Source organism: Macaca thibetana, chromosome 9, assembly GCF_024542745.1.
Source record: "Macaca thibetana thibetana isolate TM-01 chromosome 9, ASM2454274v1, whole genome shotgun sequence".
NCBI lineage: Eukaryota > Metazoa > Chordata > Mammalia > Primates > Cercopithecidae > Macaca > Macaca thibetana.
Window position 1 is genome coordinate 61,302,987 of NC_065586.1, and position 26,994 is coordinate 61,329,980.

The 26,994-nt window shown below is 40.7% G+C and overlaps 2 protein-coding genes across 3 annotated transcripts in view; both read left to right on the top strand.

Moving 5' to 3' along the window:
• The window catches only part of ASCC1 (activating signal cointegrator 1 complex subunit 1), an 885,589-nt gene that overhangs the window by 830,422 nt on the left and 28,173 nt on the right, over nucleotides 1–26,994 (top strand). For both annotated transcript variants that reach the window (XM_050803664.1, XM_050803663.1), the window contains 3 exons: nucleotides 3,756–3,875; nucleotides 17,997–18,121; nucleotides 23,079–23,164. In XM_050803664.1, coding sequence (XP_050659621.1) covers nucleotides 3,756–3,875; nucleotides 17,997–18,121; nucleotides 23,079–23,164 — 331 coding nt within the window. The remainder of the gene's footprint in view (nucleotides 1–3,755; nucleotides 3,876–17,996; nucleotides 18,122–23,078; nucleotides 23,165–26,994) is intronic.
• The window catches only part of PSAP (prosaposin), a 517,400-nt gene that overhangs the window by 184,136 nt on the left and 306,270 nt on the right, over nucleotides 1–26,994 (top strand). The gene's annotated exons all lie outside the window — the stretch shown is intronic.

Consider the following 26,994-nt stretch of genomic DNA (forward strand, 5'->3'; position numbering starts at 1 on the left):
AGCATGTATATTATGCTGTTCTTGCATTATTGCTATAAAGAAATACCAGTGACTGGGTAACTTATAAAGAAAAGAAGTTTAATTGGCTCACAGTTCTGCAGGTTTGCAAGAAGCATGTTTGGCTCCTGGGGAGGCCTAAGGAAGCTTCATTTATGGCAGAAGGTAAAGGGGATCAAGCATGTCACACGGCAAAAGCAGGAACAAGCAACAGAGAGTGGCAGGGGAGGTACCATACACTTTGAAACAAGTAGATTTTGTGCGAACTCAGAGTGAGAGCTCATTTATCACCAAGGGGTGCCCCAAGCCATTGACGAGGTCTGTCCCCATGATCCCAACACTTCCCACTAGGCCCCACCTCCAACATTAGGGATTACAATTCAACAGGAGATTTGTGCAGGGACACATATTCAACTAATATATCAGCCTGTGACCATATTCTTCTCAAAATTGTCCAGAACAGCTTCCCCCTTAAAACATCCATTTAATGTTTACCAGAGATTTATTGAACACCCATTTTGTATAAGGCATGGTGTCAGATTTTGAGGATATAGATGTGGATAAGATGGAGAAAGTGCCTATCCTCCTGGGGTTTGGAGAAGACTGTGCAGTGAGCTGATTTTTAATTGGGTTTCAGCATGGCACAACAAGACCTTTTCTGGTTGGAGTACAAGTTTCTTTAATAAGGGGCCCAGGAAGAAAACAGGATGATGGAGCTTTACTTAACACAAAGGTAATACATGTTAACTTTAGGAAAGCCAGTAATTATAGATACACAAAAATAAAATATCACTTGTAATCTTACCACTTAAAAATAATTACCATTAACATTTTGGATACATATATGTATGTTTTTCCTTTGATGTGTAATTTACTTACAGTAAAAATGCACAGATCTTAGGTGTAGTTGATGAGCTTTGACAAAATGTCTATACCTGTGCAACCTCACCCAAATCAAGACGTGGAACATTGCCATCACCCCATGAGGGTCCCTCATGCCTTTTTCCAGTGACTTCACTTCTCCCAGAAGCAACCTCTGTTCTGATTTCTATTGCATAGATTTGGTTGGTTTGTTTTTTAATGTCCTCAAATAGAATTATTCAGTATATACACTTTTGTTTTGGTTTATTGTGGATATTTTTTAAAATTTTAACTTGTTAATGGATAATACATTTACATAGTTCAAAAATTTAAAGTTGCAAAGGATATGCAGTGCAGTTTCTCTACCACTGAAATTCATCAACCACCTGCTTTCCTCTCTAGAGGCAACCAGTGTGTCACTTTCTCTGTATCCTTCCAGGGATTTTATAGATGTGTAAACAAATATATATAACATATATTTTTTCTTACCTCCATCTTTTGTACAAGTAGCATAGCATGCACATTGTTGTAGACCTTTTTTAAAACTTAGAAATATAATTATATCAGTTTTATATATTATTTTATATCAGTTTTTAATCAGTTTTTTATATCTTTTTATATCAGTACCTAAAATCTTCCTTAGTCACATGTATAGTTTATTTATTGCTCATAGTTATTATAGTTTATCTAATCAGTACCATGTTATTTGACTTTTAGTCTGTTGCCAATCTTTTGATACTCGAAACAAAACTTTATGCCTCATTTAAAACCCTATGCATAGGCCAAGTGCAGTGGCTCACACCCATAACCCCAGCACTTTGGGAGGCCAAGGCAGTCTGATGGCTTCAGCCCAGGAGTTCGAGACCAGCCTGGGCAACATGGCAAAACCCAGTCTCTACTAAAAATACAAAAATTAGCCGGACATGGTGGCACACGTTTGTAATTCCAGCTACTTGGGAGGCTGAGGCACAAGAATCGCTTGAACCTGGGAGGTGGAGGTTGCAATGAGCCAAGATCACGTCACTGCACTCTAGCCTGAGTGACAGAGTGTGACCCTGTCTCAAAAACAAAAACCCTATGCATAAATTATTTCTCATAAATATGAGTCTATTCTTACTGCATCATGCTAAGAGGCACATATTTGTCTGGTTGTTTCTTTTACTGTTAATATTCAGCTTGGTCAGTTGGTTCAGGTGTGGTCATGACCATTGTTTATAGAGCTCCTCTTTAGAGAGGTTACTTTATATTTCCCCCAGCCTTTTGCCCAAGTTTTTAGCAGCCATTGGTGATCATTGTCAAGATCTATTATTATTATTATTATTTTTGAGATGGAGTCTCACTCTGTCGCCCTGGCTGGAGTGCAGTGACATTATCTTGGCTCACTGCAAGCTCCGCCTCCTGGGTTCACACCATTCTCCTGCCTCAGCCTCCCGAGTAGCTGGGACGTCAGGCACCCGCCGCCACACCTGGCTATTTTTTGTATTTTTAGTAGAGATGGGGTTTCACTGTATTAGTTAGGATGGTCTCGATCTCCTGACCTCATGATCCACCCGCCTTGGCCTCCCAAAGTGCTGGGATTACAGGCATGAGCCACCGCGCCCGGCTGAGATCTATTATTTTATCAGGGGTTGCAAGATTCTAATTTCATTGTTCTTTCTGCATTTACTAGTTTTGGAGTTCTTCTGTAAAGGAGAACTTTATCAACAGTTACACAAGTTGATGTGTAACTGAATTCATAATTGTTTCCTTAGGATGGGCTCCTGGAAATGGAATTGCTTGGGGAAAGGGTTTTTATTGAAGAAGACTTCTCATAAATATTGACAGATTGCTTGTAAAGATGTGATATCAGGCTGAGGGCAGTGGGTCATGCCTGTAATCCCAGTACTTTGGGAGTCCGAGGCGGGAGGATCACCTGAGGACGAGAGTTCAAGACCACCCTGGCCAATATAGTGAGACCCCATCTCTACTAAAAATACAAAAATTAGCTTGGTGTGGTGGCATGCACCTGTAGTCCCAGCTACTCAGGAGGCTGAGACAGGAGAATCACTTGAACCTAGGAGGCGGAGGTTGCAATCCGAGATTGTGCCATTGCACTCCAGCCTGGGTGACTAGCAAAACTGTCTCAAAAAAAAAAAAAAAAAAAAAAAAAAAAAGGCCAGGCGAGGTGACTCACACCTATAATCCCAGCACTTTGGGAGGCCGAGGCAGGCAGATCACAAGGTCAGGAGATCGAGACCATCCTGGCTAACATGGTGAAACCCTGTCTCTACTAAAAATACAAAATAATTAGCTGGGCGTCGTGGCAGGTGCCTGTAGTCCCAGCTACTTGGGAGGCTGTGGCAGGAGAATGACATGAACCCGGGAGGTGGAGGTTGCAGTAAGCCAGGATCGTGCCACTGCACTCCAGCCTGGGCAATAGAGCGAGACTCCATCTCAAAACAAAACAAACCAACCAAACAAACAAAAAAATAAATAAAGATGTGATATCAGTTTACACCTCCACCTTTGTTATATGAGTGAAACGCTGTTTGTAACTTGTTGAAATAGTAGAGATGGGCACCTGAGAGATGAGCCAAGATAGTAAATGTCTTTATGGATCAGAACTGTCATCTCTTGACTTTCTCTATGAGACCGTGCTAATAAACTGGTATTGGGATAAATATAGTGTGACATTGGAAATACTTTCCAGTGTTTTCCAATTTGTGTGCATTGAAAATTTACTAATTTTGAAATTAGAAGGGCAATTAGATAATGTTAGGGAAAAAACACAACTACTATGTTTTTGTACATATGTAAGTAACATACATATTTGACTATGTATATTAACCATGTTTCAAAATATAATAGCCCTCTTAGGTTAAACAGTTACAGATATCTTAATGCTTTTTCCTTTGCAGTGACATTTCTGGGGGTAAACCCCTAGAAGTGGAGATGGCAGGGATAGAATACATGAATGATGATCCTGGCATGGTGGATGTTCTTTACGCCAAAGTCCATATGAAAGATGGCTCCAACAGGTATGTTTCTGGAATGCTTCTTTGTTTCAATCAAGAGGTACCTAAAATCATCCTCAAAAGTTTGATTAATTTTGATTCCTTTTCTTTGAGTTCTTATTGTAAAGAACATGTTAATTATTTCTCTCTCTCTCTTTCTTTCTTTCTTTTTTTAATAATCTCCTGGAAGAGGAATTTGTTGTAGGAAAAAGTATCATACTTTAAGTCTGACTTTTAGGATGGGGGTCTTACTATGACCAAGCTGATCTCAGCATCCTGGGCTCCAGGGATCCTTCTGCTTCAGCCTCCCAAGTGGCTGTGACTATAGGTGCGCACCCTGCACCAGGCTAATCTGGTAGCTGCTGAGTTACTTGGGTAACGGGTGTTGATAGTTAGTCTTTGTGGAACTCAGTGGTTCCTTTGTGTTTTCCAGGATAAGAGGCAGGAAGGATGGCATTTTAGAATATGAGTTTCAAACGTGATGTAATGCGGTTGTAGTGGATACCAGGACAAAATGGGGATGAAAACTTTACCAACTTCATAGGGTTATTAATCTTAATTTTGGCTGGGCGTGGTGGCTAATGCCTGTAATCCTAGCACTTTGGGAGGCTGAGGTGGGTGGATTGCTTGAGCCCAGGAGTTCAAGACCGGCCTGGGCAACAGAGTGAAAGAAGCTATCTATAAAAAAAAAAACAAAAAAAACAAACCAAAAACAAAATTAGCCAGACATGATGGTGTACGTGTGTAGTTTTAGCTGCTCGGGAGGCTGAGATGGGAGGATCACCTGAGCCTGAGGAGGTCAAGGCTGCAGTGAGCCGCGATCACACCACTGCACTCCAGCCTGGGCAACAGAGCGAGACCCTGCCTCCAAAAAAAAAAAAAAAAAAAAAAAAAAAATTGGCCGGGTGCAGTGGCTCACGCTTGTAATCCCAGCACTTTGGGAGACTGAGGTGGGTGGATCATGAGTTCAGGAAATCGAATTCACCCTGGCTAACATGGTGAAAACCCATCTCTACTAAAAAAATACAAAAAATTAGCCAGGCGTGGTGGCGTGCGCCTGTAGTCCCAGCTACTCAGGAGACTGAGGCAGGAGAATCACTTGAACCAGGGAGGTGGAGGTTGCAGTGAGCCGAGATCGCGCCACTGCACTCCAGCCTGGCAACAGAACGAGACTCCATCTCAAAAAAAAAAAAAAAAAATTAAAAAGATTAAATTACTTAAAATGCTTAAAATAGTGCTTGGCACACGCTTACATTATCAAAACATCAAAAAATGTTTACTTTTTTTTTTATTATACTTTTTAAAGTTCTAGGGTACATGTGCACAATGTTCAGGTTTGTTACATATGTATACATGTGCCGTGTTGGTTTGCTGCACCCATTAACTTGTCATTTACATTAGGTATTTCTCCTAATGCTATCCCTCCCCCAACCCCCCACCCCATGACAGACCCCGGTGTGTGATGTTCCCTGCCCTGTGTCCCAAATGTTCTCACTGTTCAATTCCCACCTATGAGTGAGAACACGCGGTGTTTGGTTTTCTGTCCTTGCGATAGTTTGCTCAGAATAATGGTTTCCAGCTTCATCCATGTCCCTACAAAGGATATGACCTCATCTTTTTTTTTATGGCTGCATAGTATTCCATGGTGTATATGTGCCACATTTTTTTAATCCAGTCTATCATTGATGGACATTTGGGTTGGTTCCAAGTCTTTGCTATTGTGAATAGTGCTGCAATAAACATACGTGTGCATATGTCTTTATAGTAGCATGATTTATAATCCTTTGGGTATATACCCAGTAATGGGATCACTGGGTCAAATGGTATTTCTAGTTCTAGATCCTTGAGGAATCGCCACACTGTCTTCCACAATGGTTGAACTAGTTTACACTCCCACCAACAGTGTAAAAACGTTCCTGTTTCTCCACATCCTCTCCAGCACCTGTTGTTTCCTGACTTTTTAATGGTCACCATTCTAACTGGTGGGAGATGGTCTCTCATTGTGGTTTTGATTTGTGTTTCTTTGATGGCCAGTGATGATGAGCAATTTTTCATGTGTCTGTTGGCTGCATAAATGTTTTCTTTTGAAAAGTGTTCATATCTTTTGCCCATTTTTTGATGGAGTTGTTTGATTTTTTTCTTGTAAATTTGTCTAAGTTCTTTGTAAATTCTGGGTATTAGCCCTTTGTCAGATGGGTAGATTGCAAAAATTTTCTCTCATTCTGTAGGTTGCAAATGTTTACTCTTTTTAATTTTTGTTATTACCACACCTACGTCCCTCCCAGCGATTCTCAGTCTGCAGTTGAGGCGATTTCTAAGGCTGGCCTTGGCATCCAGAGCCATTTCCAGTGTTAATGTCATTTATTAGTTGAATGGAAGCCTTTGGTGAACAGAGAAGCCCCACATGCATTGGAAATTTGTTTTTGTGTGGTCTTTTTATTTAGGGCAGGGTAGAAGAAGGTTCACACTGAGCCAGAAACCTAGAGAAAATCTGATTCTCTAGGCAGGCTCCCACATTTATTTGCTTTATTTGATGGTGAAACGTTATCTCTACTAAAAATACAAAAATTAGCTGGGCATGGTGGCGGGTCCCTGTAATCCCAGCTACTCGGGAGGCTGAAGCAGATAATTGCTTGAACCCAGGAGGCGGAGGTTGCAATGAGCATAGATCACGGGTGGGCAACAGAGTGAGACTGTTTAAAAAAAAAAAAGAAAAGAAAAGAATGCATTATTAGCAATACAGAAGGCTATTATATATGATAAAGGGTTCATTTTACCAGGAAGATACACCAGTTCTAAACCTGTATGAGCCTAATAGAACAGCCTCAAAGTAGATTAAGTGAAATTTGTATAGTTAATTTTTTATTAGGGAAAAACTGAGAAATCCTTCATCATAGGAGGAGATTGCAACCTATTTCTCAATTATTGGTAGACCAAGCAGATATAAAGTCAGTAAAGATACAGAATATTTTAACCATGAACAAGTTTCATCTAATAGTCATCTCTGGAATTATATGCCCAGTAATTAGAGAATTCATATTCTTTTCAGGCACATGGAACAGTAGAAAAAAATTGATTACATACTAGATCATAAAGTAAGGCTTAATACATTTTAATGAGTTGGTATCTTACATATTATACTTTCTGACCAGAGATAAAACAAGGTTACCTGCAGTTACCAAGTTATTAGGAAATAATAAGGGAGTTTGAGGCGTGGTGGCATGCATCTGTAATCCCAGCTACTTGAGAGGCTGAGACTGGAGAGTTGCTTGAGCCCAGGGGTTTGAGGCCAGTCTGAGCAACAGCGAGACCCTGTCTCTTAAAAAAAAAAAAAAAAAGAAGAGCGAGTTTAGTAAGGTGATTGACTATAAAATCAGTCTAATAAAATCATTTGGTTTTCTGTATACCAGCAGCAAACAGAAAGCAGCATCATTGAAAGTAAAACACATTTATAGTAGCAACAAAAATTTTAAGGAAATTAGGAATAAATATGACAAAACACATTTAATACCTTTTTTTTTTTTTTTTCCTGAGACGGAGTCTCACTCTGTCACCCAGGCTGAAGTGCAGTGGCACCATCTCTGCTCACTGCAAGCTTCACCTCCTGGGTTCACGCCATTCTCCATCCTTGGCCTCCCGAGTAGCTGAGACTACAGGTGCCTACCACCACGGCCGGCTTATTTTTTGTATTTTTAGTAGAGGTGGGGTTTCACTGTGTTAGCCAGGACGGTCTCAATCTCCTGACCTCGTGATCCACCCGCCTCAGCCCTCCCAAAGTGCTGGGATTACAGGTGTGAGTCACCGTGCCCAGCCCATTTAATACCTTTTTGCAGGAAATTATAAATAAACTGAGAGACTATATAAATTGTATGCAGGTGTATACTACATGTGTAATGGAAACGAAGTATCAGGAACAGGATGGGGAAGTATTTAAAAGCCACTGCACTCCAGCCTGGGCAACAAGAGTGAAACTCCATCTCAAAAAAAAAAAAAAAAAAAAAAAAAAAAGCCACTACTGTAGTCCAGCTAAGAAGCAAAGAAGGCCTGAACTAGAGTAGTAGCAACGAGAATCACGTGGTTGCAAGAATAGTGAGATCTGGCCGGGTGCAGTGCCTCACACCTATAATCCCAGCACTTTGGGAGGCTGAGGCGGACAGATCACCAGAGGTCAGGAGTTCAAGACCAGCCTGGCCAACATGGTGAAACCCCGTCTATATGAAAACCAAAAATTAGCTGGGCATGGTGATACATGCCTGTAATCCCAGCTCCTCTGGAGACTGTGGCAAGAGAATTGTCTGAGCCTAGGAGGTGGAGGTTGCAGTGAGCTGAGATTGCACCACTGCACTCAAGCCTGGGCAACTGAGGAAGACTCTGTCTCTCCAAAAAAAAAAAAAAAATCTGCTGGATTTGGCAATTTTCTGAAAGTAGAGGGTAAGAATAAGATGAATATGAACTCTTATGACTAAGCTGGTTCCTCTCAGGAATGCAAAGATGAATTAGGAACAGAAAATCTAATATACTATCCTACTAAATGGGTCAAATTAAAAAATAATATCTAAGTGCATGACTAAAAGACTTTGGATAAAATTTAATATTTTTAAAAACAACTTTCAAAAAATAAAAATAGATATTGTCTAATATGTCTGTTTTAAATTAGCAATCATATTGAACAGTAATATACTAGGTTTATTCCCATTACAATCAGAAAACACGATTGCCTACATTTATCATTAATATTAAACTCATTGTTCTGAAAGTTTTGGCTAATACCCCAGCTACAGAGACAATTTTTAAAAGTACATAGGTGTTGTGTGGGAAAATGTTTTTAAAAGACCAAATGGTCATTATTTGCAAATAAATAGCATTCTACTAAAAATACTTGTAAAAGCTTTAACATTGATAAGAGATCAGTAAAAGGGCTAACAAGCAGTCAGACAAAAGATAAATATCAAAAAATAGTTTAGTACCTACAAACTGGTACCAGGCATTGTACCAGATACCACAAGGGAAACAAAAATGGGTACAATGGCCCTTATCTTAGGGAGCTTAAATCTATTCAATAATTCATCTGTTACAAGGAAGGGTAATTTTAAAAATAGAAGAAAACTAGGTAGATGTTTGTTAAGAGGTATGAGGTCATTGCTGGTAAAAGTATAAATTAATATAAGCTTTCTAGAGAGCATGTTGGCCTTTTACTCCCAGTATTTTGTTTTATATTTCTTAGACTTGCTGATTCTTCCTGTAGAAATTTATCCAATGGAATTAATCAGAAATATGTACAAATATATGGATTTTCATATAATCCCGATTACAGTATTGTATATAACAGTAAATACTGGTGGCAGTCTAAATGTTCATCAACATCAAATAAACTATAGAACATCTGTAGAATAGAGAATACTGTGGGTTGACTAAACATTATATCTTGGGAAAGTATTCACTGTAGATTACAATGTGTTAAAAAGAGATTACAAAGCAATTTGTATACTGACTTCCCCCCATCTCAAAAGTGGGAAGAGAGAGCAATTAAGTCAGTTAGCCTGGTTACATAAACAATTTGCCAGTCATTATTTCTGAATAGCAAGCAATGTTTTTCTTTTAGCTTGTCTGATGTATGTATGTGTGTGTATGTGTGTATATAGTGTATATCTGTATGAACAATTTGATGTTATACTTGGTATACTTGGCCAGGTCCAGGTTAGTAGTAATTAGTGTGTGCTTGTAAGTGGTAGAATTGTGGTTTGACCCCGCTCTGTTTGACTGTAAAGCCTATGCTTATGGGACACAAAGAGGACATTTAAAATAAGTGGATATAGTCTACTCTTTTGAGATGTTTGGTGAAAAGATGAGAGAGGTAATTATGTGTGCATTAAATTCCACAATGGTGCAGCAGCCCAGCATCACTATACATAGTTTGCCATCTTCTTTTCATAGCCAAGCTTCTTTTTACATTGTTTTTGCCTATAAAAATAAAATCTTACAGATGGGTGAAGTGAAAATTAAACAGTTCCTTTTCCCCCTCCTCTGACTCTTGAGTTTTCTTCCCCAGAGCAAATACTGAGAGTCATTGTCTATGCATATAATTTTACGTAAATTAATCACATTACACATGTATTTCTGCAGTTCTTTTCTTGTGAAATATAACCTAGACGTTACTTTTATGTTAGTGAATATAGATATTATGAAATACTACTGCATCAGTCTAAGCAATAGCTTGTGTACCATAGGACTTTGCTTAAAAATCTTTCATTTCTCATCATCTTTTGAATTCATAATCCTCAGTCTAGCATTCAAGATTTTCCAGTATGACACCATCTTTATACTTCAGCTTTATCTCCCACTATCTAGTCCCTGCCCTGGGCCCCAGCCTGCTTCATTATTGGTGGATGATCCTTTGTGTCTTTGTTAATACTGTTTCTTGTGACTGAAATTTCCCTTATATTACTCCTCTTTTGTCCAAATGCTATTTCTCTTTCTGCTTGCCATCCTTTTTTCTTTCTCTTAAATAGACTGTAAGATTTTTGGGGGCAGGGAGTATGCGTTATTCAGCTGCCTTTCATAATGCATGACATAGATGTTCAAAGAACGTTTGTTATTTATTCATTCAACTGACACATAAAAATGCATTGAGTGCAGTTAGCTTCTTATCCTAAGCCCATCCTCCTTGTAACCTATTCTGGTCCTAACCCCGCTACAATCTCTTCAAATTTTAAATTACCCAAACACTCTGTATTGCTTATGTCATTACCAAAATCTACTTTATAGTCTCATATAAAACTAACAAAAAATTTATCTTGGTAGATTGTAGATCTGTTAATAACAAAGACCATCTTTGCTTAGTTTTTATTCTTGTAGTCACTAGGATAATGTCTGTACACAGTGAGCACTCAGGAAGCATTAATTGGATGGAGCTGAATTAAATTGGGAAACAAAAGCCTGAAATTTGCACTTTCTAGGCAGTCAGTGATCATTCTGCAGCACAAACTCCTTATCTGTAAAGATGGTCCTGGAATGCTTGAGCTTTGTAGCATTTACAGGCCTTTAAACTAAGAGCTTAGATTTAATGCATTATTAACTGGCTTCTGTTTTCAAATCCAAAGCACTAAGTGATAAAGCTGCTTAAGAATAATTCATTCCTTTTTTCATAGCAACCCTATGTTATTTTTAATTTACTTATTAGGAAGCAAAGGCATAGAGAAACTTTGTGACTTATTCATAAACAGGAAAGGATCAATCAAGTAAGAATTGATCAATGAAGTTAGAAATGGCCGGGCGCGGTGGCTCATGCCTGTAATCCCAGTACTTTGGGAGGCTGAGGTGGGCGGATCACAAGGTCAGGAGATCATCCTGGCTAACACGGTGAAACCCCATCTCTACTAAAAAATACAAAAAATTAGCCGGGAGTGGTGGCAGGCACCTGTAGTCCCAGCTACTTGGGAGGCTGAGGCAGGAGAATCACTTGAACTGGGGAGGCGGAGGTTGTGGTGAGCCAAGATTGTGCCACTGTACTCCAGCCTGGGCAACAGAGTGAGACTATCTAAAAAAAAAAAGTGACATATTGTCAACCTGAAATTTAGTGATTATGTCCAAGTACCCTTAAGCTCTCTTAATAGAATTCCAAAATATTTGCTATCTGTGAATTCATTCATGAATGCATATGAAGACTGTTGAGCACTGATTATGTGCCAATTAGGCATTAGTTTAGGTGCAGAGATAGAACAGTGAATAAGACAAAGAGCCAGTTTTCATGGAGTGCACAGTGAATTGAAAACAGAACAAGTCGGGAGTGGTGGCTCACACCTGTAATCCCAGCACTTTAGGAGGCCGAGGCGGGCGGATCACCTGAGGTCAGGGGATCAACCTGGCCAACATGGCGAAACCCATCTCTGCTAAAAACACAAAAATTAGCTGGGTGTGGTGGCGAGTGTCTGTAATCCCAGCTGCTTGGGAGGCAGAGGTTGCAGTGAACCAAGACTGCGCCACTGCACTCCAGCCTAGTTGACAGAGTGACTCTGTCTCAAAAAAAAAAAAAAAAAAAAAAGACAAAGAGAAAGAAAACAGCACAGGCTGCCTGTAGACTTGGATTCTGGTTCCTCTGTCACTGACTGAGCAACCCAACCTCTCTGCATCATTTCCTCCTGCGTAAAAAGAGCAGGTTACACTAGAACTTTTTAAAGGACATTAGTCCCTTCAAAGTTTTGAGTCTGTAAATTGTCAGAAATCCTAGTTTTCCAGAAAGACAAAGGTGGAAACTTGATTTCTTTCATGTGGTCTGTTTAGTTTACTTACGCCAGTATTTCGTGCTTCGTGTTTCATGTTCAGTTTTATGTAGCTGAACTCCCTGTCTACTTTTTTTCTTTAAGAGAAGAAGCGGGAAAGTGAGGAATTATTCTGTTGTGATTTGTAACTGAGGTGCAATTTGTGGTGCATGGTTATATTCAGACCTAAGTTATATTTAGAAATATTATGGTTCAGCCAGGCGCAGTGGCTCATGCCTGTAATCCCAACACTTTGGGAGGCCGAGGCAGGTGGATCATTTGAGGTCAAGAGTTTGAGACCAGCCTGGGCAACGTGGCAAAACCCTGTCTCTACTAAAAATACAAAAATTAGCCAGGTGGTAGTGACGCACGCCTGTAATCCCAGCTACTTGGGAGACTGAGGCAGGAGGCTCGCTTGAGCCTGGAAGGCAGAGGGTTGCAGTGAGCCAAAATCGTGCCACTATACTCTAGTCTAGGCGAGAGAGTGAGACCCTGTCTCCAAAAATAAATAAATAAATAAATAAATAAATGGAAGAAGAAATATTATGGTTCTGCGATGGTGTTAATCAGAAACTTTTAAAACTAGTTTACCTGAAAATTTTTTCTGATTAGGTAACCTCACCGTCTATAGATATACACTTAACACAAAAAGGTTAAGTGTTTATCTGTGCATGGTGAGGTTATGTTTTCCTTTTTATGCTTTTTGGTACTTTGCATGTATTCTATAATGAGCTTGTATTATTTTTGTAATTGGGGAAAAAGATTAAGATAAGTATATAAGGAAGCACAACATCTCTCTTAACTGGTTTCCAGGCTTTTAGGGTTTTTTGTTGTTGTTGTTTTTCCTTATGCTTCTTGCTTTTTTTTTTTTTTTTTGAGATGGAGTCTCGCCCTGTCACCCAGGCTGAAGTGCAGTGGCGCAATCTTGGCTCACTGCAACCTTGACCTCCCGTGTTCAAGCTATTCTCCTGCCTCAGCCTCCCAAGTAGCTGGGATTACAGGCATGCACCACCGCACCCAGCTAATTTTTTGTATCTTTAGTAGAGATGGGGTTTCACCATGTTGGCCAGGCTGGTCTCGAACTCCTGACCTTGTGATCCGCACACCTCGGCCTCCCAAAGTGCTGGGATTACAGGTGTGAGCCACTGCGCCTGGCCTGTTTCTTGCTTCTCAAAAACTGTCATTGATGACCTGGCATGGTGGCTCACACCTGTCGTCCCAGCACTTGGGGAGGCCAAAGAAGGAAGATCGCTTGAGGCCAGGAGTTCAAGACCCACTTGAGCAATATAGCGATACCCCGTCTCTACAAAAAGTTTTTTAAAAAAATTAGCTGGGCATGATGGCATGCACTTGTAGTTCCAACAACTTGGGAGGCTGAGGCAGGAGGATAGCTTGACCCCAGGAGTTCAAGGCTGCAATGAGCTGTGATTGTGCCACTGCACTCTAGCCTGGGCAGCAGAGTGAGATCATGTCTCTTAACAAAAGAAAAACAAGAACAACAGCAAAAACCAACCGTCGGTTTCCTATGGCCTACCAAATAAGAGTCCAATCCTGCCTGACCCTTGGGGCCTTCATAGCTTGGCTTCAGCCTGCCCTTCCCTTTCTACAGATTTTCTCCAGTCCTTGAATGGATTGTGTTCTTTGACATTCAATCTCTCAATTACTCAGGACAAAAATTCTTTTAGAATCACCTTCATTTCTTTGACTCCCTTATACCAGGGAATCTCACTTCTCACCACTTCCAGTGCCACTGTCCCAGCCACCTGCGTGATTGCCACAGCCTCCTAACTGCCTTCCTGCTTCTATCCTGCCTCCACTGCTATCTGTCCTCCACACAGCAGCCAGATGATGTCAGTCTTCTGCTAAACACCCTCCAAAAGCTCCCACCTCACTCTGTAACTACTAAAGTCCTTCCACGGGCCTGAGAGCTTCAGGTAACCTGGTCACATCGCTCCGACCTCGTCACTTCTCTCTTTCTAATTTCACTGAAGTTTCACTACTGGCATCCTTTCTGTTCCTCAGTCCTCCTGTGCATATGCCTATCTCAGATATGTGTATTTGCTGTTTCCTCTCTCTAGAATGCTTTTCCCTCAGGTCTCTGTCAAATGTCATTTTATCAGGGAGACCCTTCCTAATCACTCTACCTAACATAGTGCACCTATGTTAGCTGCACTATGGTCAGCAGAGTGAGATCACACTCTACTCCCTCTCTGCCGTTTCACCTCCTTCAAGGCACATGGCACCCCGAGGTGCGCGTGTGTGTTTGTTCATTCCTCCTACCGGAATGTGAGCTGCACAAGAGGGGGGCTTGTTTTGTTCACTGCTGTGTTCCTATCACCTATGACCACACCATCCTTTGAGGTCTTGTTCTGTCCATTTACCTTATTGCCTGGTTTCCTTTTCTTTCTCTGTTGGATAATTTCTTGTCAGTAAGCATTTTCAACGTTTTCTCCTCATTGAAAACACACACAGCCCTCACTCAACTCCTATCTTCAGATTCCCCAGGTATTCATTTCTCTCTTTCCTTTCAAGTTTCTGGACAGAGTTATGTGCGCTTCCTGCCTTCCCTCCTCTCTGGCTCCTCCCTTGGTCCTCCGTCACAAGATTTCTATCCCCAGTATGCCAGCAAAACTGCTCTGATAGAGGGCTCTAATTGTGAGAAACAAGGAGGCATAGTTTTGCTTTTTTTCTTTTCTCGAGTATTGTACTGTACGGTTATTCCTTTTTTCCCTGTTGTAATTCCCATTTCAGCGTCTCTGAAGTCTTCCTGCTCTTATTTCCTCATCCTTATTGGTTGTCTTTGCCGATTCCCAGGTGGCTGGGACAGTGGCACTGGAAGTGGTGAAGTGAGATTCCCTGGTATAAGGGAGTCAAAGAAGTGAAGGTGATTCTAAAAGGATGTTTGTCCTAAGTAATTGAGAGATTCAGTATCAAAGAACGCAATCCATTCAAGGACTGGAGAAAATCTGTAGAAAGGGAAGGGCAGCGATGAAACAGAAAGGCAGGCTGGAGCCAAGCTGTGAAGGCCACGTGGGTCAGGCAGGATTGGACTCTTACTTGGAAGGCCATGGGAAACTGAGGGTTGTTTTTTGTTGTTGTTGTTTTTCTTTTCTTTTCTTTTTTTTTTGAGACGGGGTCTCCCTCTGTTGCCCAGGCTGGAGTGCACTGGCAAGATCTCGGCTCACTGCAAGCTCCGCCTCCGGGTTCACGCTGTTCTCCTGCCTTAGCCTCCTGAGTAGCTGGGACTACAGGTGCCCGCCACCGCGCCCGGCTAATTTTTTGTATTTTTTTTTAGTAGAGACGGGGTTTCACCGTGGTCTCGATCTCCTGACCTTGTGATCCGCCCGGCTCGGCCTCCCAAAGTGCTGGAATTACAGGCTTGAGCCACCGTGCCCGGCCTTGTTTTTCTTTTTTTTAAGAGACATGATCTCACTCTGCTGCCCAGGCTGGAGTGCAGTGGTACAATCACCGCTCACTGCAGCCTTGAACTCCTGGGGTCAAGCTATCCTTCTGCCTCAGCCTCCTGAGTTGCTGGGACTACAAGTGCATGCCACCATGCCCAGTTGATTTTTTAAAAATTTTTTGTAGAGACGAGGTATTGCTATATTGCTCAAGTGGGTCTTGAACTCCTGGCCTCAAGTGATCTTCCCTCTTTGGCCTCCCAAAGTGCTGGGATGACAGGTGTGAGCCACCATGCACATGCCACTACCACCCAGCTAAGTTTTGTATTTTTAGTAGAGATGGGGTTTCGCCATGTTAAAAGCATCTATCCCGTGCTTTTAACTACTATTGCTACACTGACAACTCCCCATCTGTCATTTGCCTAGATTTTTTCCTGGGCTCCAGGCCTGTATTTCCATCTCTTTTCCTGGACATGTCCTACTTGCATCCCGTGCCACATGTGCAAAATCCTGCACAGTATTAACCTCCTCCCCGAGATGACACAGCAGAACAATAAGCAGTTGCTTCCCCACAGCCTCCCACCTTGGTTAGTGAGCCACCTGGTCATTTTAGGCAACACTTGGGAGTCATTCTCAACCACTTCCTCTCCCTTAACACAGCCAGATCCGAATGGGCACCAGCTTCTCTCTCACATAGCTCTTGTGAACCCATTCCCTTGTCTCAGTTCTCACTGCCCCACCATAGTTTAGTCAGGGTGTCCAAACTTTTGGTTTCCCTGGGCCACATTGGAAGAAGAAGGAATTGTCTTGGGACACACATAAAATACACTAACACTAATGATAGCTGATGAGCTAAAAAAAAAAAATCACACAAAAAAACTTATAATGTTTTAAGAAAGTTTACGAACTTCTTTTGGGCCGTATTCAAAGCCGTCCTAGGCCACGGGTTGGACAAGCTTGGTTTAGGTCTTTATCATCCCCTCCTCACCCCCTTTATTTTACAGATGGGATCTTGCTCTGTCGCCCAGGCTGGAGTGCAGTGGTGCAATCATGGCTTAATGCAGGCTTAAACTCCTGGGCTCAAGCAGTCCTCTTGCTTCAGCCTTCTGGTAGCTAGGACTGTAGGCACATGCCACCATGGGTGGGTAATTTTTAAAAATGTTTTGTAGAGACACAGTCTCACTATATTGTCTAGGCTGGTCTCAGACCCCTGCCCCAAGCAATCCTTGCACCTCAGCTTCCTAAAGTTCTGGGATTACAGGTGTGAGCCACCATGCCTGTCCCCATTTCCCCCTTTATAGTACAGTCCTTAGGAATATGGACTCTGAAGCCAGACTGCATACATTCTAATTTTGTTTTTCTTTTTTGTTTTGTTTTGAGGTGGAGTCTCACTCTGTCACGCAGGCTGAAGTGTGGTGGCACAGTCTCGGCTCACTGCAACCTCTACCTCCTGGATTCAAGCAATCCTCCTGCTTCAGCCTCCCAGGCAACTGGGATTACAAGCATGTGCCACCACGCCCAGCTAATTTTTGTATTTTAGTAGAGACGGGGTTTCACCATGTTGGCCAGGCTGGTCTCGGACTCCTGACCTCAAGTGATCTGCCTGCCTCAGCCTCCCAAAGTGCTGGGATCACAGGCATGAGCCACTGCACCTGGCCTCTTCTAATTTTGGATTTGCTACTTAGTTTTTGTCACTTAGTTTTGTGAACTTGGTCAAGTTTTGTAGCTTCTCTGTGCCTTGGCTTCTGTATTGGTAAATAGGGATAATAATTGGTTATAAGGATTAAATGATTTAACAGATAAAAAGTGCTTAGAACAGTGCCTGATACATCATGGTGATGTTGACTGTTGAAATAGCCACCTAGCTGACTGACCTCTGTAGCTGTTCCTCTTCTAAAGCCTTTCCCACTCTGCTATTGAGTCAGCTTTCAAAAATGGACATCAGACCACATTATTCCCTTTTGAAAGTCTTTCTGTGGCTTCCCTAATCTGACCACTACTTATAGACTTAGCTCATCTCCATTGTCCCTTTTCTCTCACTCTCTGTCATAGCTGTACTGTAAATAGTTGACAGTTTTTTGAATATGCTGTGATTTTGCATGCCTTGGCATCTTTGCACATGCTATTTATTCTTCTACTTGAAGTGCCCCTTCTTCCCTGGTGTTATTTGCAAATCTTTTAATGATCGTTCCAGACTATGTCTAAACCTCCTGTGGAAACCTGGCCCTCTCCATGTAGAGCTGATCACTCCCTTCACACTCACCGTAATATATTGCCATCATTTATTTCTACTATCTGTTAAGCAAACAAGACTGAGCTTTAGCTCCCTGATGGTGGGAGATGAGTCTCTTCTTCTTCCTCTTGTGATGCAGGGCTTTGTATAGTGATGAGCACAGAGCAGAGGCTCCATAAACATTGTTGAATTAGTAATCGCATGTTCGGAAGTTTACTAAGATTTCTGCACTACTTTTCTCCAATTTCTCCAGGCTGCAAGAATTAGTTGATCGAGTGCTGGAACGTTTTCAGGCATCTGGACTAATAGTGAAAGAGTGGAATAGTGTGAAACTGCATGCTACAGTTATGAATACACTATTCAGGAAAGACCCCAATGGTAAGTCCCCCAGAGAACTGTAGCACAGTTTGTGATCAGTGGCCTTGTGGCATCTCCGAGGTTTACACAGAATGGGCTATCAAAGAATCTCTGATATACTTCTTTTTAGACCTCTTAGCTTATTCTGATGAGCATAGTAGAGGTGGGCAAGAACATATATAGCATGGGACTGTGGCTTCCAGATCTTTTATTTCTGTCACACATAGGATTGCCCATATTTAGCAAATAAAAATATAGGACGCTTCAGTAAATTTTATATAAACAGTGAATAAGTTTTTGGCATAAGTATGTCGCATGTAATACTTGGTGGCTATTTTTTTTTTTTTTAAAGAGAGAAAGGAAGGTGAGCTAGTAAAAGTAAATGTTAAGTCAGTGTTTCTCAACTGGGGGTGATTTTGCCCCCAGCTAACATTTGGCATTGTCTGGAGACATTTTTGGTTATCATGGTTAGGGATTTGGAGATGGGTTGCTGCTGGCACCTAGTGGGTGCTGTCTAACACTCTACAATGCGTGGGATGGTCGCCCACGACAAAGAATTATTCTTCCCAAAATGTCGTAGCACAGAGGTTGAGAAACCTTGTGTTAAAATAATAATGTTTTTCTTCATGAACTCTGAGCCTTTTTATAAAAATGCCTTGTTTTAATTCTTGATTTGGGATAGGTGTTTATTTCAAAAAGAAGTTTTCTTTTCTTCCTGTCCGTATCTCCAAAGTGAAAGCTTCTCTAGTACCTTCAGCATCTGATCAGGAGTCACACATTTAAGCCATATGAAACTCTTCCTTCCAAGATTCGTGGTTCAAAATACACTAGCACCAAGATCACATATTCTGGTTTCATTTCCTTTCTTGGGCCCGACCTTGGTTTTAGAAAATCTAGGTGGGGTCCATGCACGGTGGATCACGCCTGTAATCCCAGCACTTTGGAAGGCTGAGGTGGGTGGATCACTTGAGTTCAGGAGTTCAAAACCAGCCTGGCCAACAAGGTGAAACCCCGTCTCTACTAAAAATACAAAAATTAGCTGGGTGTGGTGACACATGCCTGTGATCCCAGCTACTTGGGAGGTTGAGGCAGGACAATCGCTTGAACCTGGGAGGCGGAGGTTACAGTGAGCCAAGATCGCACCACTGCACTCCAGCCTGGCGACAGAGCAAGACTCTTTCTCAAAAAAAAAAAAAGAAAAAAATCTAGAGGAGAAGAGAACTCCATCAGGACTTGAACCATTGACTATTTGTAGGTTTTTAGTTAGGACAATTTGTGTGTCCCTTTTAGTTAAGGTACGTCTTTTAATTTCTCTCAGATATGTACCAAAGATCCCAACTGGAAATCATTTGATATTAACCCAGTTTGGTTAGAGCCATGGTAGGACCAAGAAATATATAGCTATCTAGTTATTAGTTCTAAAATGTTACTATTTTGTGATATCATATTGAATTTTATTTAAGACTTATGAATAAATCTCTATTTTACTTTTGAGAAGACTGAGATTAAAAGAGCTTCAAGTAACTCAGTCAAAGCCTATATATTCTTGTTTGGGTAGGTGATAGAATAATCCAAAACTTTGAACTTGTTCCAGTTGAGTGTGTGTGTGTATGTGTGTGTGTGTGTGTGTGTGTGTGTGTGTATAAAATATATATATTATATTTTATATATATATATAATATATATATAAAATACATATATATACTTTTTTTTTTTTTGAGATGGAATCTCGCTGTGTCGCCCAGGCTGAAGTGTACAGTGGCGCGATCTCGGCTCACTGCAACCTCTGCCCCCTGGGTTCAAGCAGTTCTTCTGCCTCAGCCTCCTGAGTGGCTGGGATTACAGGCGCCTGCCACCGCGCCCAGCTAAGTTTTGTATTTTTAGTAGAGACAGGGTTTCACCATCTTGGCCAGGCTGGTCTTGAACTCCTGACCTTGTGATCCACCTGCCTTGGCCTCTCAAAGTGGTGGGATTATAAGCATGAGCCACTGTGCCCGGCCAAGTTGAGCATATTTCTTTCCTTCGGGGAGTAGTACTACAGAAAGTAGGAATATTTTAGGTATCTATGTATTATAATGTAGCTTGTCCAGTAGAAACATATAACTAGGTTTGTGCTGTTTGTTTTATTCTGGACAGTATATTTTAATTTTGGAAAACAAATTGAGAATCCCCTGAGGTGATGTGCATTTTAACATTACTATGTAATGGCAGAGTTTCAGAACTCTGGAGTATACCCTAAATTTATTGTTTCAGAAGACATATGGTATTAAGAAAACTGTCTGTGATGATTGAAGTATTCTGTATCTGTAATATCCAATATGGTAGCCACTAGACACATGTGGTTACCGAGCACTTGAAAGGTGGCTAGTGAGACTGTGAAAGTGAACTTTTATTTTTAATTTTAATTAAAATTTATAGAGCCACATCTGGATAGGGGCCTCTGTTTTGGGTATTGCAGGTATAGACAGTATTTTATTAGACATTTGTTAGCTATCAGTACATTTTCCATTTGTCTTAGTCTTTAAATATTTGTTCAGAGCTGTTAAAACTACATCATGGTCCATTGTTAACTAATCTCTTAACACAGAAAGAGTTCATATATGTAGGAATCTGTATATTCTAAGTGGTGTGGATCCAGGTTTATATTCAGTTAGCACTAGAGCTTTATATAAGAGAGTGTTGTGTGTTCACAGTCTAGTTATCCCTCTGTTTGCAGATTTTCAAAATATAATCGCTTTATTGAGATATAATTCACATACTATACAATTTACTCTCTTGATATATATATATATAATTTAGTGGTTTTTAGTCTGGTTAAAGTTGTATAGCCATCACCACAATCAGTTCTAGAACATTTTCATTACCCTAAAATGAAACCCCATACCCATTGGCAGTCACTTTCCATTTCTTCCTACCCCTCTTACTCTGCCCTCCCCTGACCTCCACCAAGCCTTAGGCACCACCTGCCTACTTTATGTCTCTATAGAGCTGTCTGTTTTGGATATTTCATATAAACAGAATCATGCAGTATGTGATCTTTTGAGGCTGGCTGCTTTCACGTAGCATAATATTTTCAAGGCTCATCCGTGTTATAATATAGCAGTACTTCATTCCTTTTTTGTTTTCTGTGTGGGTTTTTTTTTTTTTTTTTTTTTGAGACAAGGTCTCTGTTGCCCAGGCTGGAGTGTAGTAGAGTGATCTTGGCTCTCTGCAACCTCCACCTCCCACACTCAAATGATTCTCCCACCTCAGCCTCCAGAGTAGTTGCGACTATAGGCGCATGCCACTACACCCAGCTAATTTTTAAACTTTTTCTTCTTTTTTTCCCAAGATGGAGTTTCACTCTTGTTGCCCAGGCTGGAGTACAATGGAGTACAATCTTGGCTCACTGCAACCTCTGCCTCCCCAGGTTCAGGCGATTCTCTTGCCTCGGCCTCCCGAGTAGCTGGGATTACAGGCGTGCGCCACCATGCCCGGCTAATTTTTGCATTTTTAGTAGAGACGGGGTTTCACCATGTTGGTCAGGCTGGTCTCCAACTCCTGACCTAAGGTAATCCACCTGCCCCGGCCTTCCAAAGTGCTGGGATTACAGGCGTGATCCACCACACCTGGCCTAACCTTTTTTTTTTTTGTAGTGACAAGGTCTCACTATATTGCTCAGGTTGGTTCCAAACTCCTGGGATCAAGTGATCCTTCTACCTCAGCCTCCCAAAGTGTTGGGATTACAGACGTGAGCCACCATGCCTGGTGCTTCATTTTTTTATGGCCGAATAATATTCCATTGTATGGATATGCCACATTTTATGTATCCATTCATCAATTGGTGAACATTTATGTTGTTTCCACTTTTGATATTTATTTGGTATTAATGTATTTGTTGTTCTTTTGCAACTTCACACATTCCCTTTCTCCTAATTTTAAGTTGTGAAACATGCATGGCATTGGGATCTTTGATTAAGAGCATTCTTCTCTTTAGAGAAATAGTTCCATAGTTACGCATGTGCAACTCCAGTGGGCTAGCTGAAATGTATTATGTATTCTGTTCATGGAGTTTTTAAAACTCTAGATATATTTGATCAATTCTGGCCTAGTACTCTCCTTACTTATGTAAGTAAAATAATGTACTTAAAGGTGGAAATAAGTATTTTTGAAGGTCTGTCAGTGGGTAGGAAATGATTAATATTTCAGAAAATATTCTGAGTTAATTCTTGAGGATGCTTTGAATTTTTTGTGCTCTGGACTCTCCTGTATTGAATTTTTACTTGAAAAGGACATGAAATGATGTTACATTTTTTTTCTTTCCTGTTTCCCTCTCCTTTGATATTCTTTTTGTTGCCAACCTTTAAGGATGTCTTTTGAGATATGCAACCCAAATTAACTCAAGAAGCTAGAGCACAGCTTGGTTTAGGCTAAGGTCATAGATTTGCTGCATTTCTGTGTAGAATGTCTGTAAGGATACCTTTGATTGCAACTAAAGGGCTCTTTTTCCTTTGGGGGAAGTCCTTAAATCAACCCAGAGCATGAGTGCCAGCAGTTTTGACTAGCTAATGTGTGAACCCTTATGTGTTTTTACATATTTAAAATTATATGCCACTTTTCTTGGATCTATAGAACGTAAGGAACCTTTGAAGATCACTTAGTCCTACCTCTCACTTTGTCAGTGAGGAACTAAGGTCCACAATGGAGACGTAATTTGCCTAATAATGTAGCTAGTTGCATAGTTAGGAATATATAGTGAGTGCCTGGAGAATGTCAAATGAATAGATTAATGAATAAATGTATATTGAATGAATCGTTGACAGAACTGAGACTAGAAGCCAGGTCTCTTGATTCATGGCCTGACATTTTTCCTCTGCATTATGCCACTTTCCAGGTAGTACATGAAAATTTTGCTAGTTGTACCTATGTACCTATAGAAGTCCAAGAGAAAACAACCAACCAATCTGAGCTTCTAACATTATCTTTGGAATATTTACAGCTGAAGGCAGGTACAATCTCTACACAGCGGATGGCAAATATATCTTCAAGGAAAGAGAATCATTTGATGGCCGAAATATTTTAAAGGTCAGTATGAAGCAGAGTGAATTGGAAATCCTTTGGCACATGTCCTAAATAAAGGAGGAAAAGGAATAGTTCTCCTTTTAACAATAGAGTATATTTTTTCATACTACTTCATACTTTTTCTCATACTTGTTTTTTTTAATTATCTAAAGGGAAAGAGAGGAAAAGTAGATGGTCCCCTTAAGGTTTTGGCACTTCTAGAGTATTTGAAATTGGTGGTTGGTTTGTTTGTTTATCTGAGACTGTCTCGCTCTGTTGCTAAGGCTGGAGTGCAGTGGTGCAAACACGGCTCACTGGAGCCTTGACCTCCTGAGCTCAAGTGATCCTACCACCTCTGTCTCTCAAAGTGCTGGAATTACAGGTGTGAGCCTCTGCACCCTGCCTGAAATTAGTGATATAAGAAACACTTAGCAAAAAAAAAATCCTTAGGTATTCCAACTACTTGGATTCATAGAAATAAGTTGATTTCAACTGAAGTTTTACTCTGTACTTACCTCTAGAGGTTTGAGCTTGTATTTTTTAAAGTGGAAAATAATTATTTGTCTTGTTTAGTAGATTTTTCTCTTTACCCACAAAGTCAATCTCTGTACTGGCTTTATAATCCATTTTTACTTAGAAACAGCCTATGTCCTAAAAAGTAGATGGTCCATTTTTGACTGTGGAAGCTTTGCCTTTCTGAGTGTTGAATTAATCTATGAAATGAAAGTAAAGGGGTTCTTCAAGATTACATTTATCTTTCTCCAACAGACTACCCTTCTGTAATTTTCGTGATTTATGCCTTCTCTATCAGGTTAACATGCCATTGTTCCTCTGGACAAAGAGAAACATAAGTTGATACTAATGGAGAGGTTTTCAATTCTTCTTTTCACTTGCTCTGTAAGGGTTTAGGTCATTTTCAAGGCTTTGGGTGTTTTGCTGAGATGGAGGAGGGAGTATATAATAACATCAGAATAAGCTTTAGCTTTAGAAATGCTTTTACTTTTTCTTCCCTATCTCACCCTCCGTTTCCTTATCTTGTCGCTTTACAGTTTTTTTTGCCAAATGCCTAATGTGGCCCCATTGCCTTAATTAATGACATCACTCTTCAACAGCTGTGACTGCTTACCAAGGAGCCCAATAGGGCAGTGCCAGCCATCGACTCAGACAGGCATTCCCGCACCCGCATTGCAGAGCTATGCCGAGTCCTTCCTTTCCTTGATATATTTTCTCTTTTTGAGTAGTTTTCTTGTTTTTGAGGTAGCTCTGGGTTTGAGTGGCAGGCTGCTAATGAATTCAGTTGTAGTTAACTTGACTGTTTTTTCCAGGCTACAGCTTCGGTGTGATATGAATCTTTCTCCTCCTTTATCTCCCTTCTTTGGGGATTTTCCAGTATCACAATGAATTACTTTGCTTTTTGTTATTGTTAATTTGGTTAAGAAAGAAAATAGACTGAATGGGGAAAGAAATCTTTAGGAATGGCTCAAAGCCAACTGGGTTTTCTGGAGTTAAAACTGAAGCCTTGTGTGTCGGTACAAGTCAGGTGTGAGGTGCTTTGACATCTATAAGAGTGGGGTGATGGCAGAGAGCCTGTTGGGTGGCTGTATGGAGCTCTTACCTTGGTATAGAATTTCTCTCATTCTGGGAAGTAAGTTTTCCATTTAACTATGCTTTTTCCTGAAATCTTCTGAACCACCCCAGTGATGATATGAACGTAGCTCCCTCTGGTGTTGACAAGGACTTGCTATATCAGTAATACCCTTATTAATTCAAGCCAAATCACTTTTAGACCTGGACCTAGCTAGGTTCTTGGAGACCATTTAGTCCAATTCCCCACTTTAATCTCTGACACAAAATCTACTAAGGTAGGGCTGGGCGCGGTGGCCCATGCTTGTAATCCCAGCACTTTGGGAGGCCAAGGCGGGTGGATCACAAGGTCAGGAGTTCAAGACCAGCCTGGCCAACACAGTGAAACCTCATCTCTACTAAGAATACAAAAATTAGCCGGGCATGGTGGTGGGCACCTGTAATCCCAGCTACTCAGGAGGCTGAGGCAGGGGAATTGCATGAATCCGGGAGGCAGAGGTTGCAGTGAGCCAAGATCGGGCCATTGTACTCCAGCCTGGGCAACAGAGCTAAACTCCACCTCAAAAAAAAAAAAAAAAATCTACTAAGGTAAAGTGACTTGCCAGAGGTACTGTAGTTAGTAGCAGAGTCTGAATCAGAACAGAAAGACTCAAAACTCACAAATTGAGCATTGTGTTCTGCTGCCTCCCATAAAGATGCCCAGTGTTTAGGGAGAGAACATTAGGTATTTGAAGTTGGGTCTATCTGCCTGAACTGGGATAATGGCCAATTAAAGTTTGTTTCATAAATGGTGGGGCAGTGAGTGTGCCAATTAGTCTAAAACCGTAGCTAGTTAATAATTAGATTCTTGTATTGAACATGATATCAACACTAACCGAAATACTTACTGACTCTATACCATCTGCCAGACTATGTACCCTAAAGATGAAACAGTCTTTGTGATACAATGCCTGCCTTCTAGGAGCTTCCAGTCCTTGAGGGGTACAGCTAGTTAATAGACAATTAGAATGTAGAAACCATGGAGTGAGTTATGGACAAGTGCCTTTGACCACAGATAGTTATGATGACATATCCTTTAGTATAGTATCTAATATTTACTCTTTAATCACTAGTTCCAGAAAAATAATCTTTCACCTGTGTTCAATCAAGAGAATTAACTACTTTTTAAAATAAAAGTAAATTGTGGGCTCCAACAGTTACCTCCCACCCCCAACACAGAGGCAATTAAGTGTTTGTGAAGTAGCCGTAGTTCACCCACCTTTTGGCATTACCATGAATGGACATGTCTTTCTCAATTAAAACATGAGACTCTATGGCCCTGCCCTTAAAAACAGGATTTAGAAAACCAGTGGACTTCATATATATATATATATATATATATATATATATATATGAATAGTTTTTGTACAATATGAAATTATTATGTTTAGAAAGAAAAAAATCAATTTCACTAACAAGATAGGAACTGACTTGGAGTAAACAGAAAGGTTAACTGCATTGGTTGTTAAGGAGCCCAGGCATACGTGTGCAGCATATTAACAGCTACATAGGCCAAGGATCAGGAATGCTGGTGATGGGAGGCAGCCTTAGAAAAAAAATCAACTTCATCTACTATTCAAAGAGAAACAAAACAAGAAAGAAAGTCATTGCTCATTGCTGTAAGAATTTAATGAGTAACAGCCAATTGCTATTCTACTCCATGAAGAAAATTGGTTCTTTTGGCTTGGTATAATATGTGTTCTGGGTGCCTTAATAAGAAAAAAAGAAATCTTTAATGACTAATGCAGATGGAAGCCACATTTTTCTTTCGTACAGCTTTTTTGAGAGTTGTTGCAGCTGTAATATACTAGTGTCTGGTTATTCCTAGTTAAAATAAGAAAGTCTTTCCCTAAGAAAGACTTTGAATTAAGAATTGACAACTAGAATCATTCTCCTGTGTTATTCAAACCTGAAAAGGAACAAACATATTTGGTTATGGTGTTTTTTTACGGAAAAGTGCCAGATAGCTCCAAAAGGAGGATGCATGAGTGAGGAAGACTTAGGCCAAATTAATGGGATGGTGCCCCCTCAGAGAGTATCCATTTCTAATCTAAGAGATAGCAAAAAAAAAAAGGTGCTGTTTGTATAGCCTTAGGCAGTGATAAATTTATAATTGGAGAAATCATACTGACCTAAAGACACACTGCCTGGAAGTAACTGCTCCCTCACTAGCTAGAAGTAAAATGGTCATTAACTGCCAGCTTCTAGGGAGAGAGGTAATGACAGTCTGT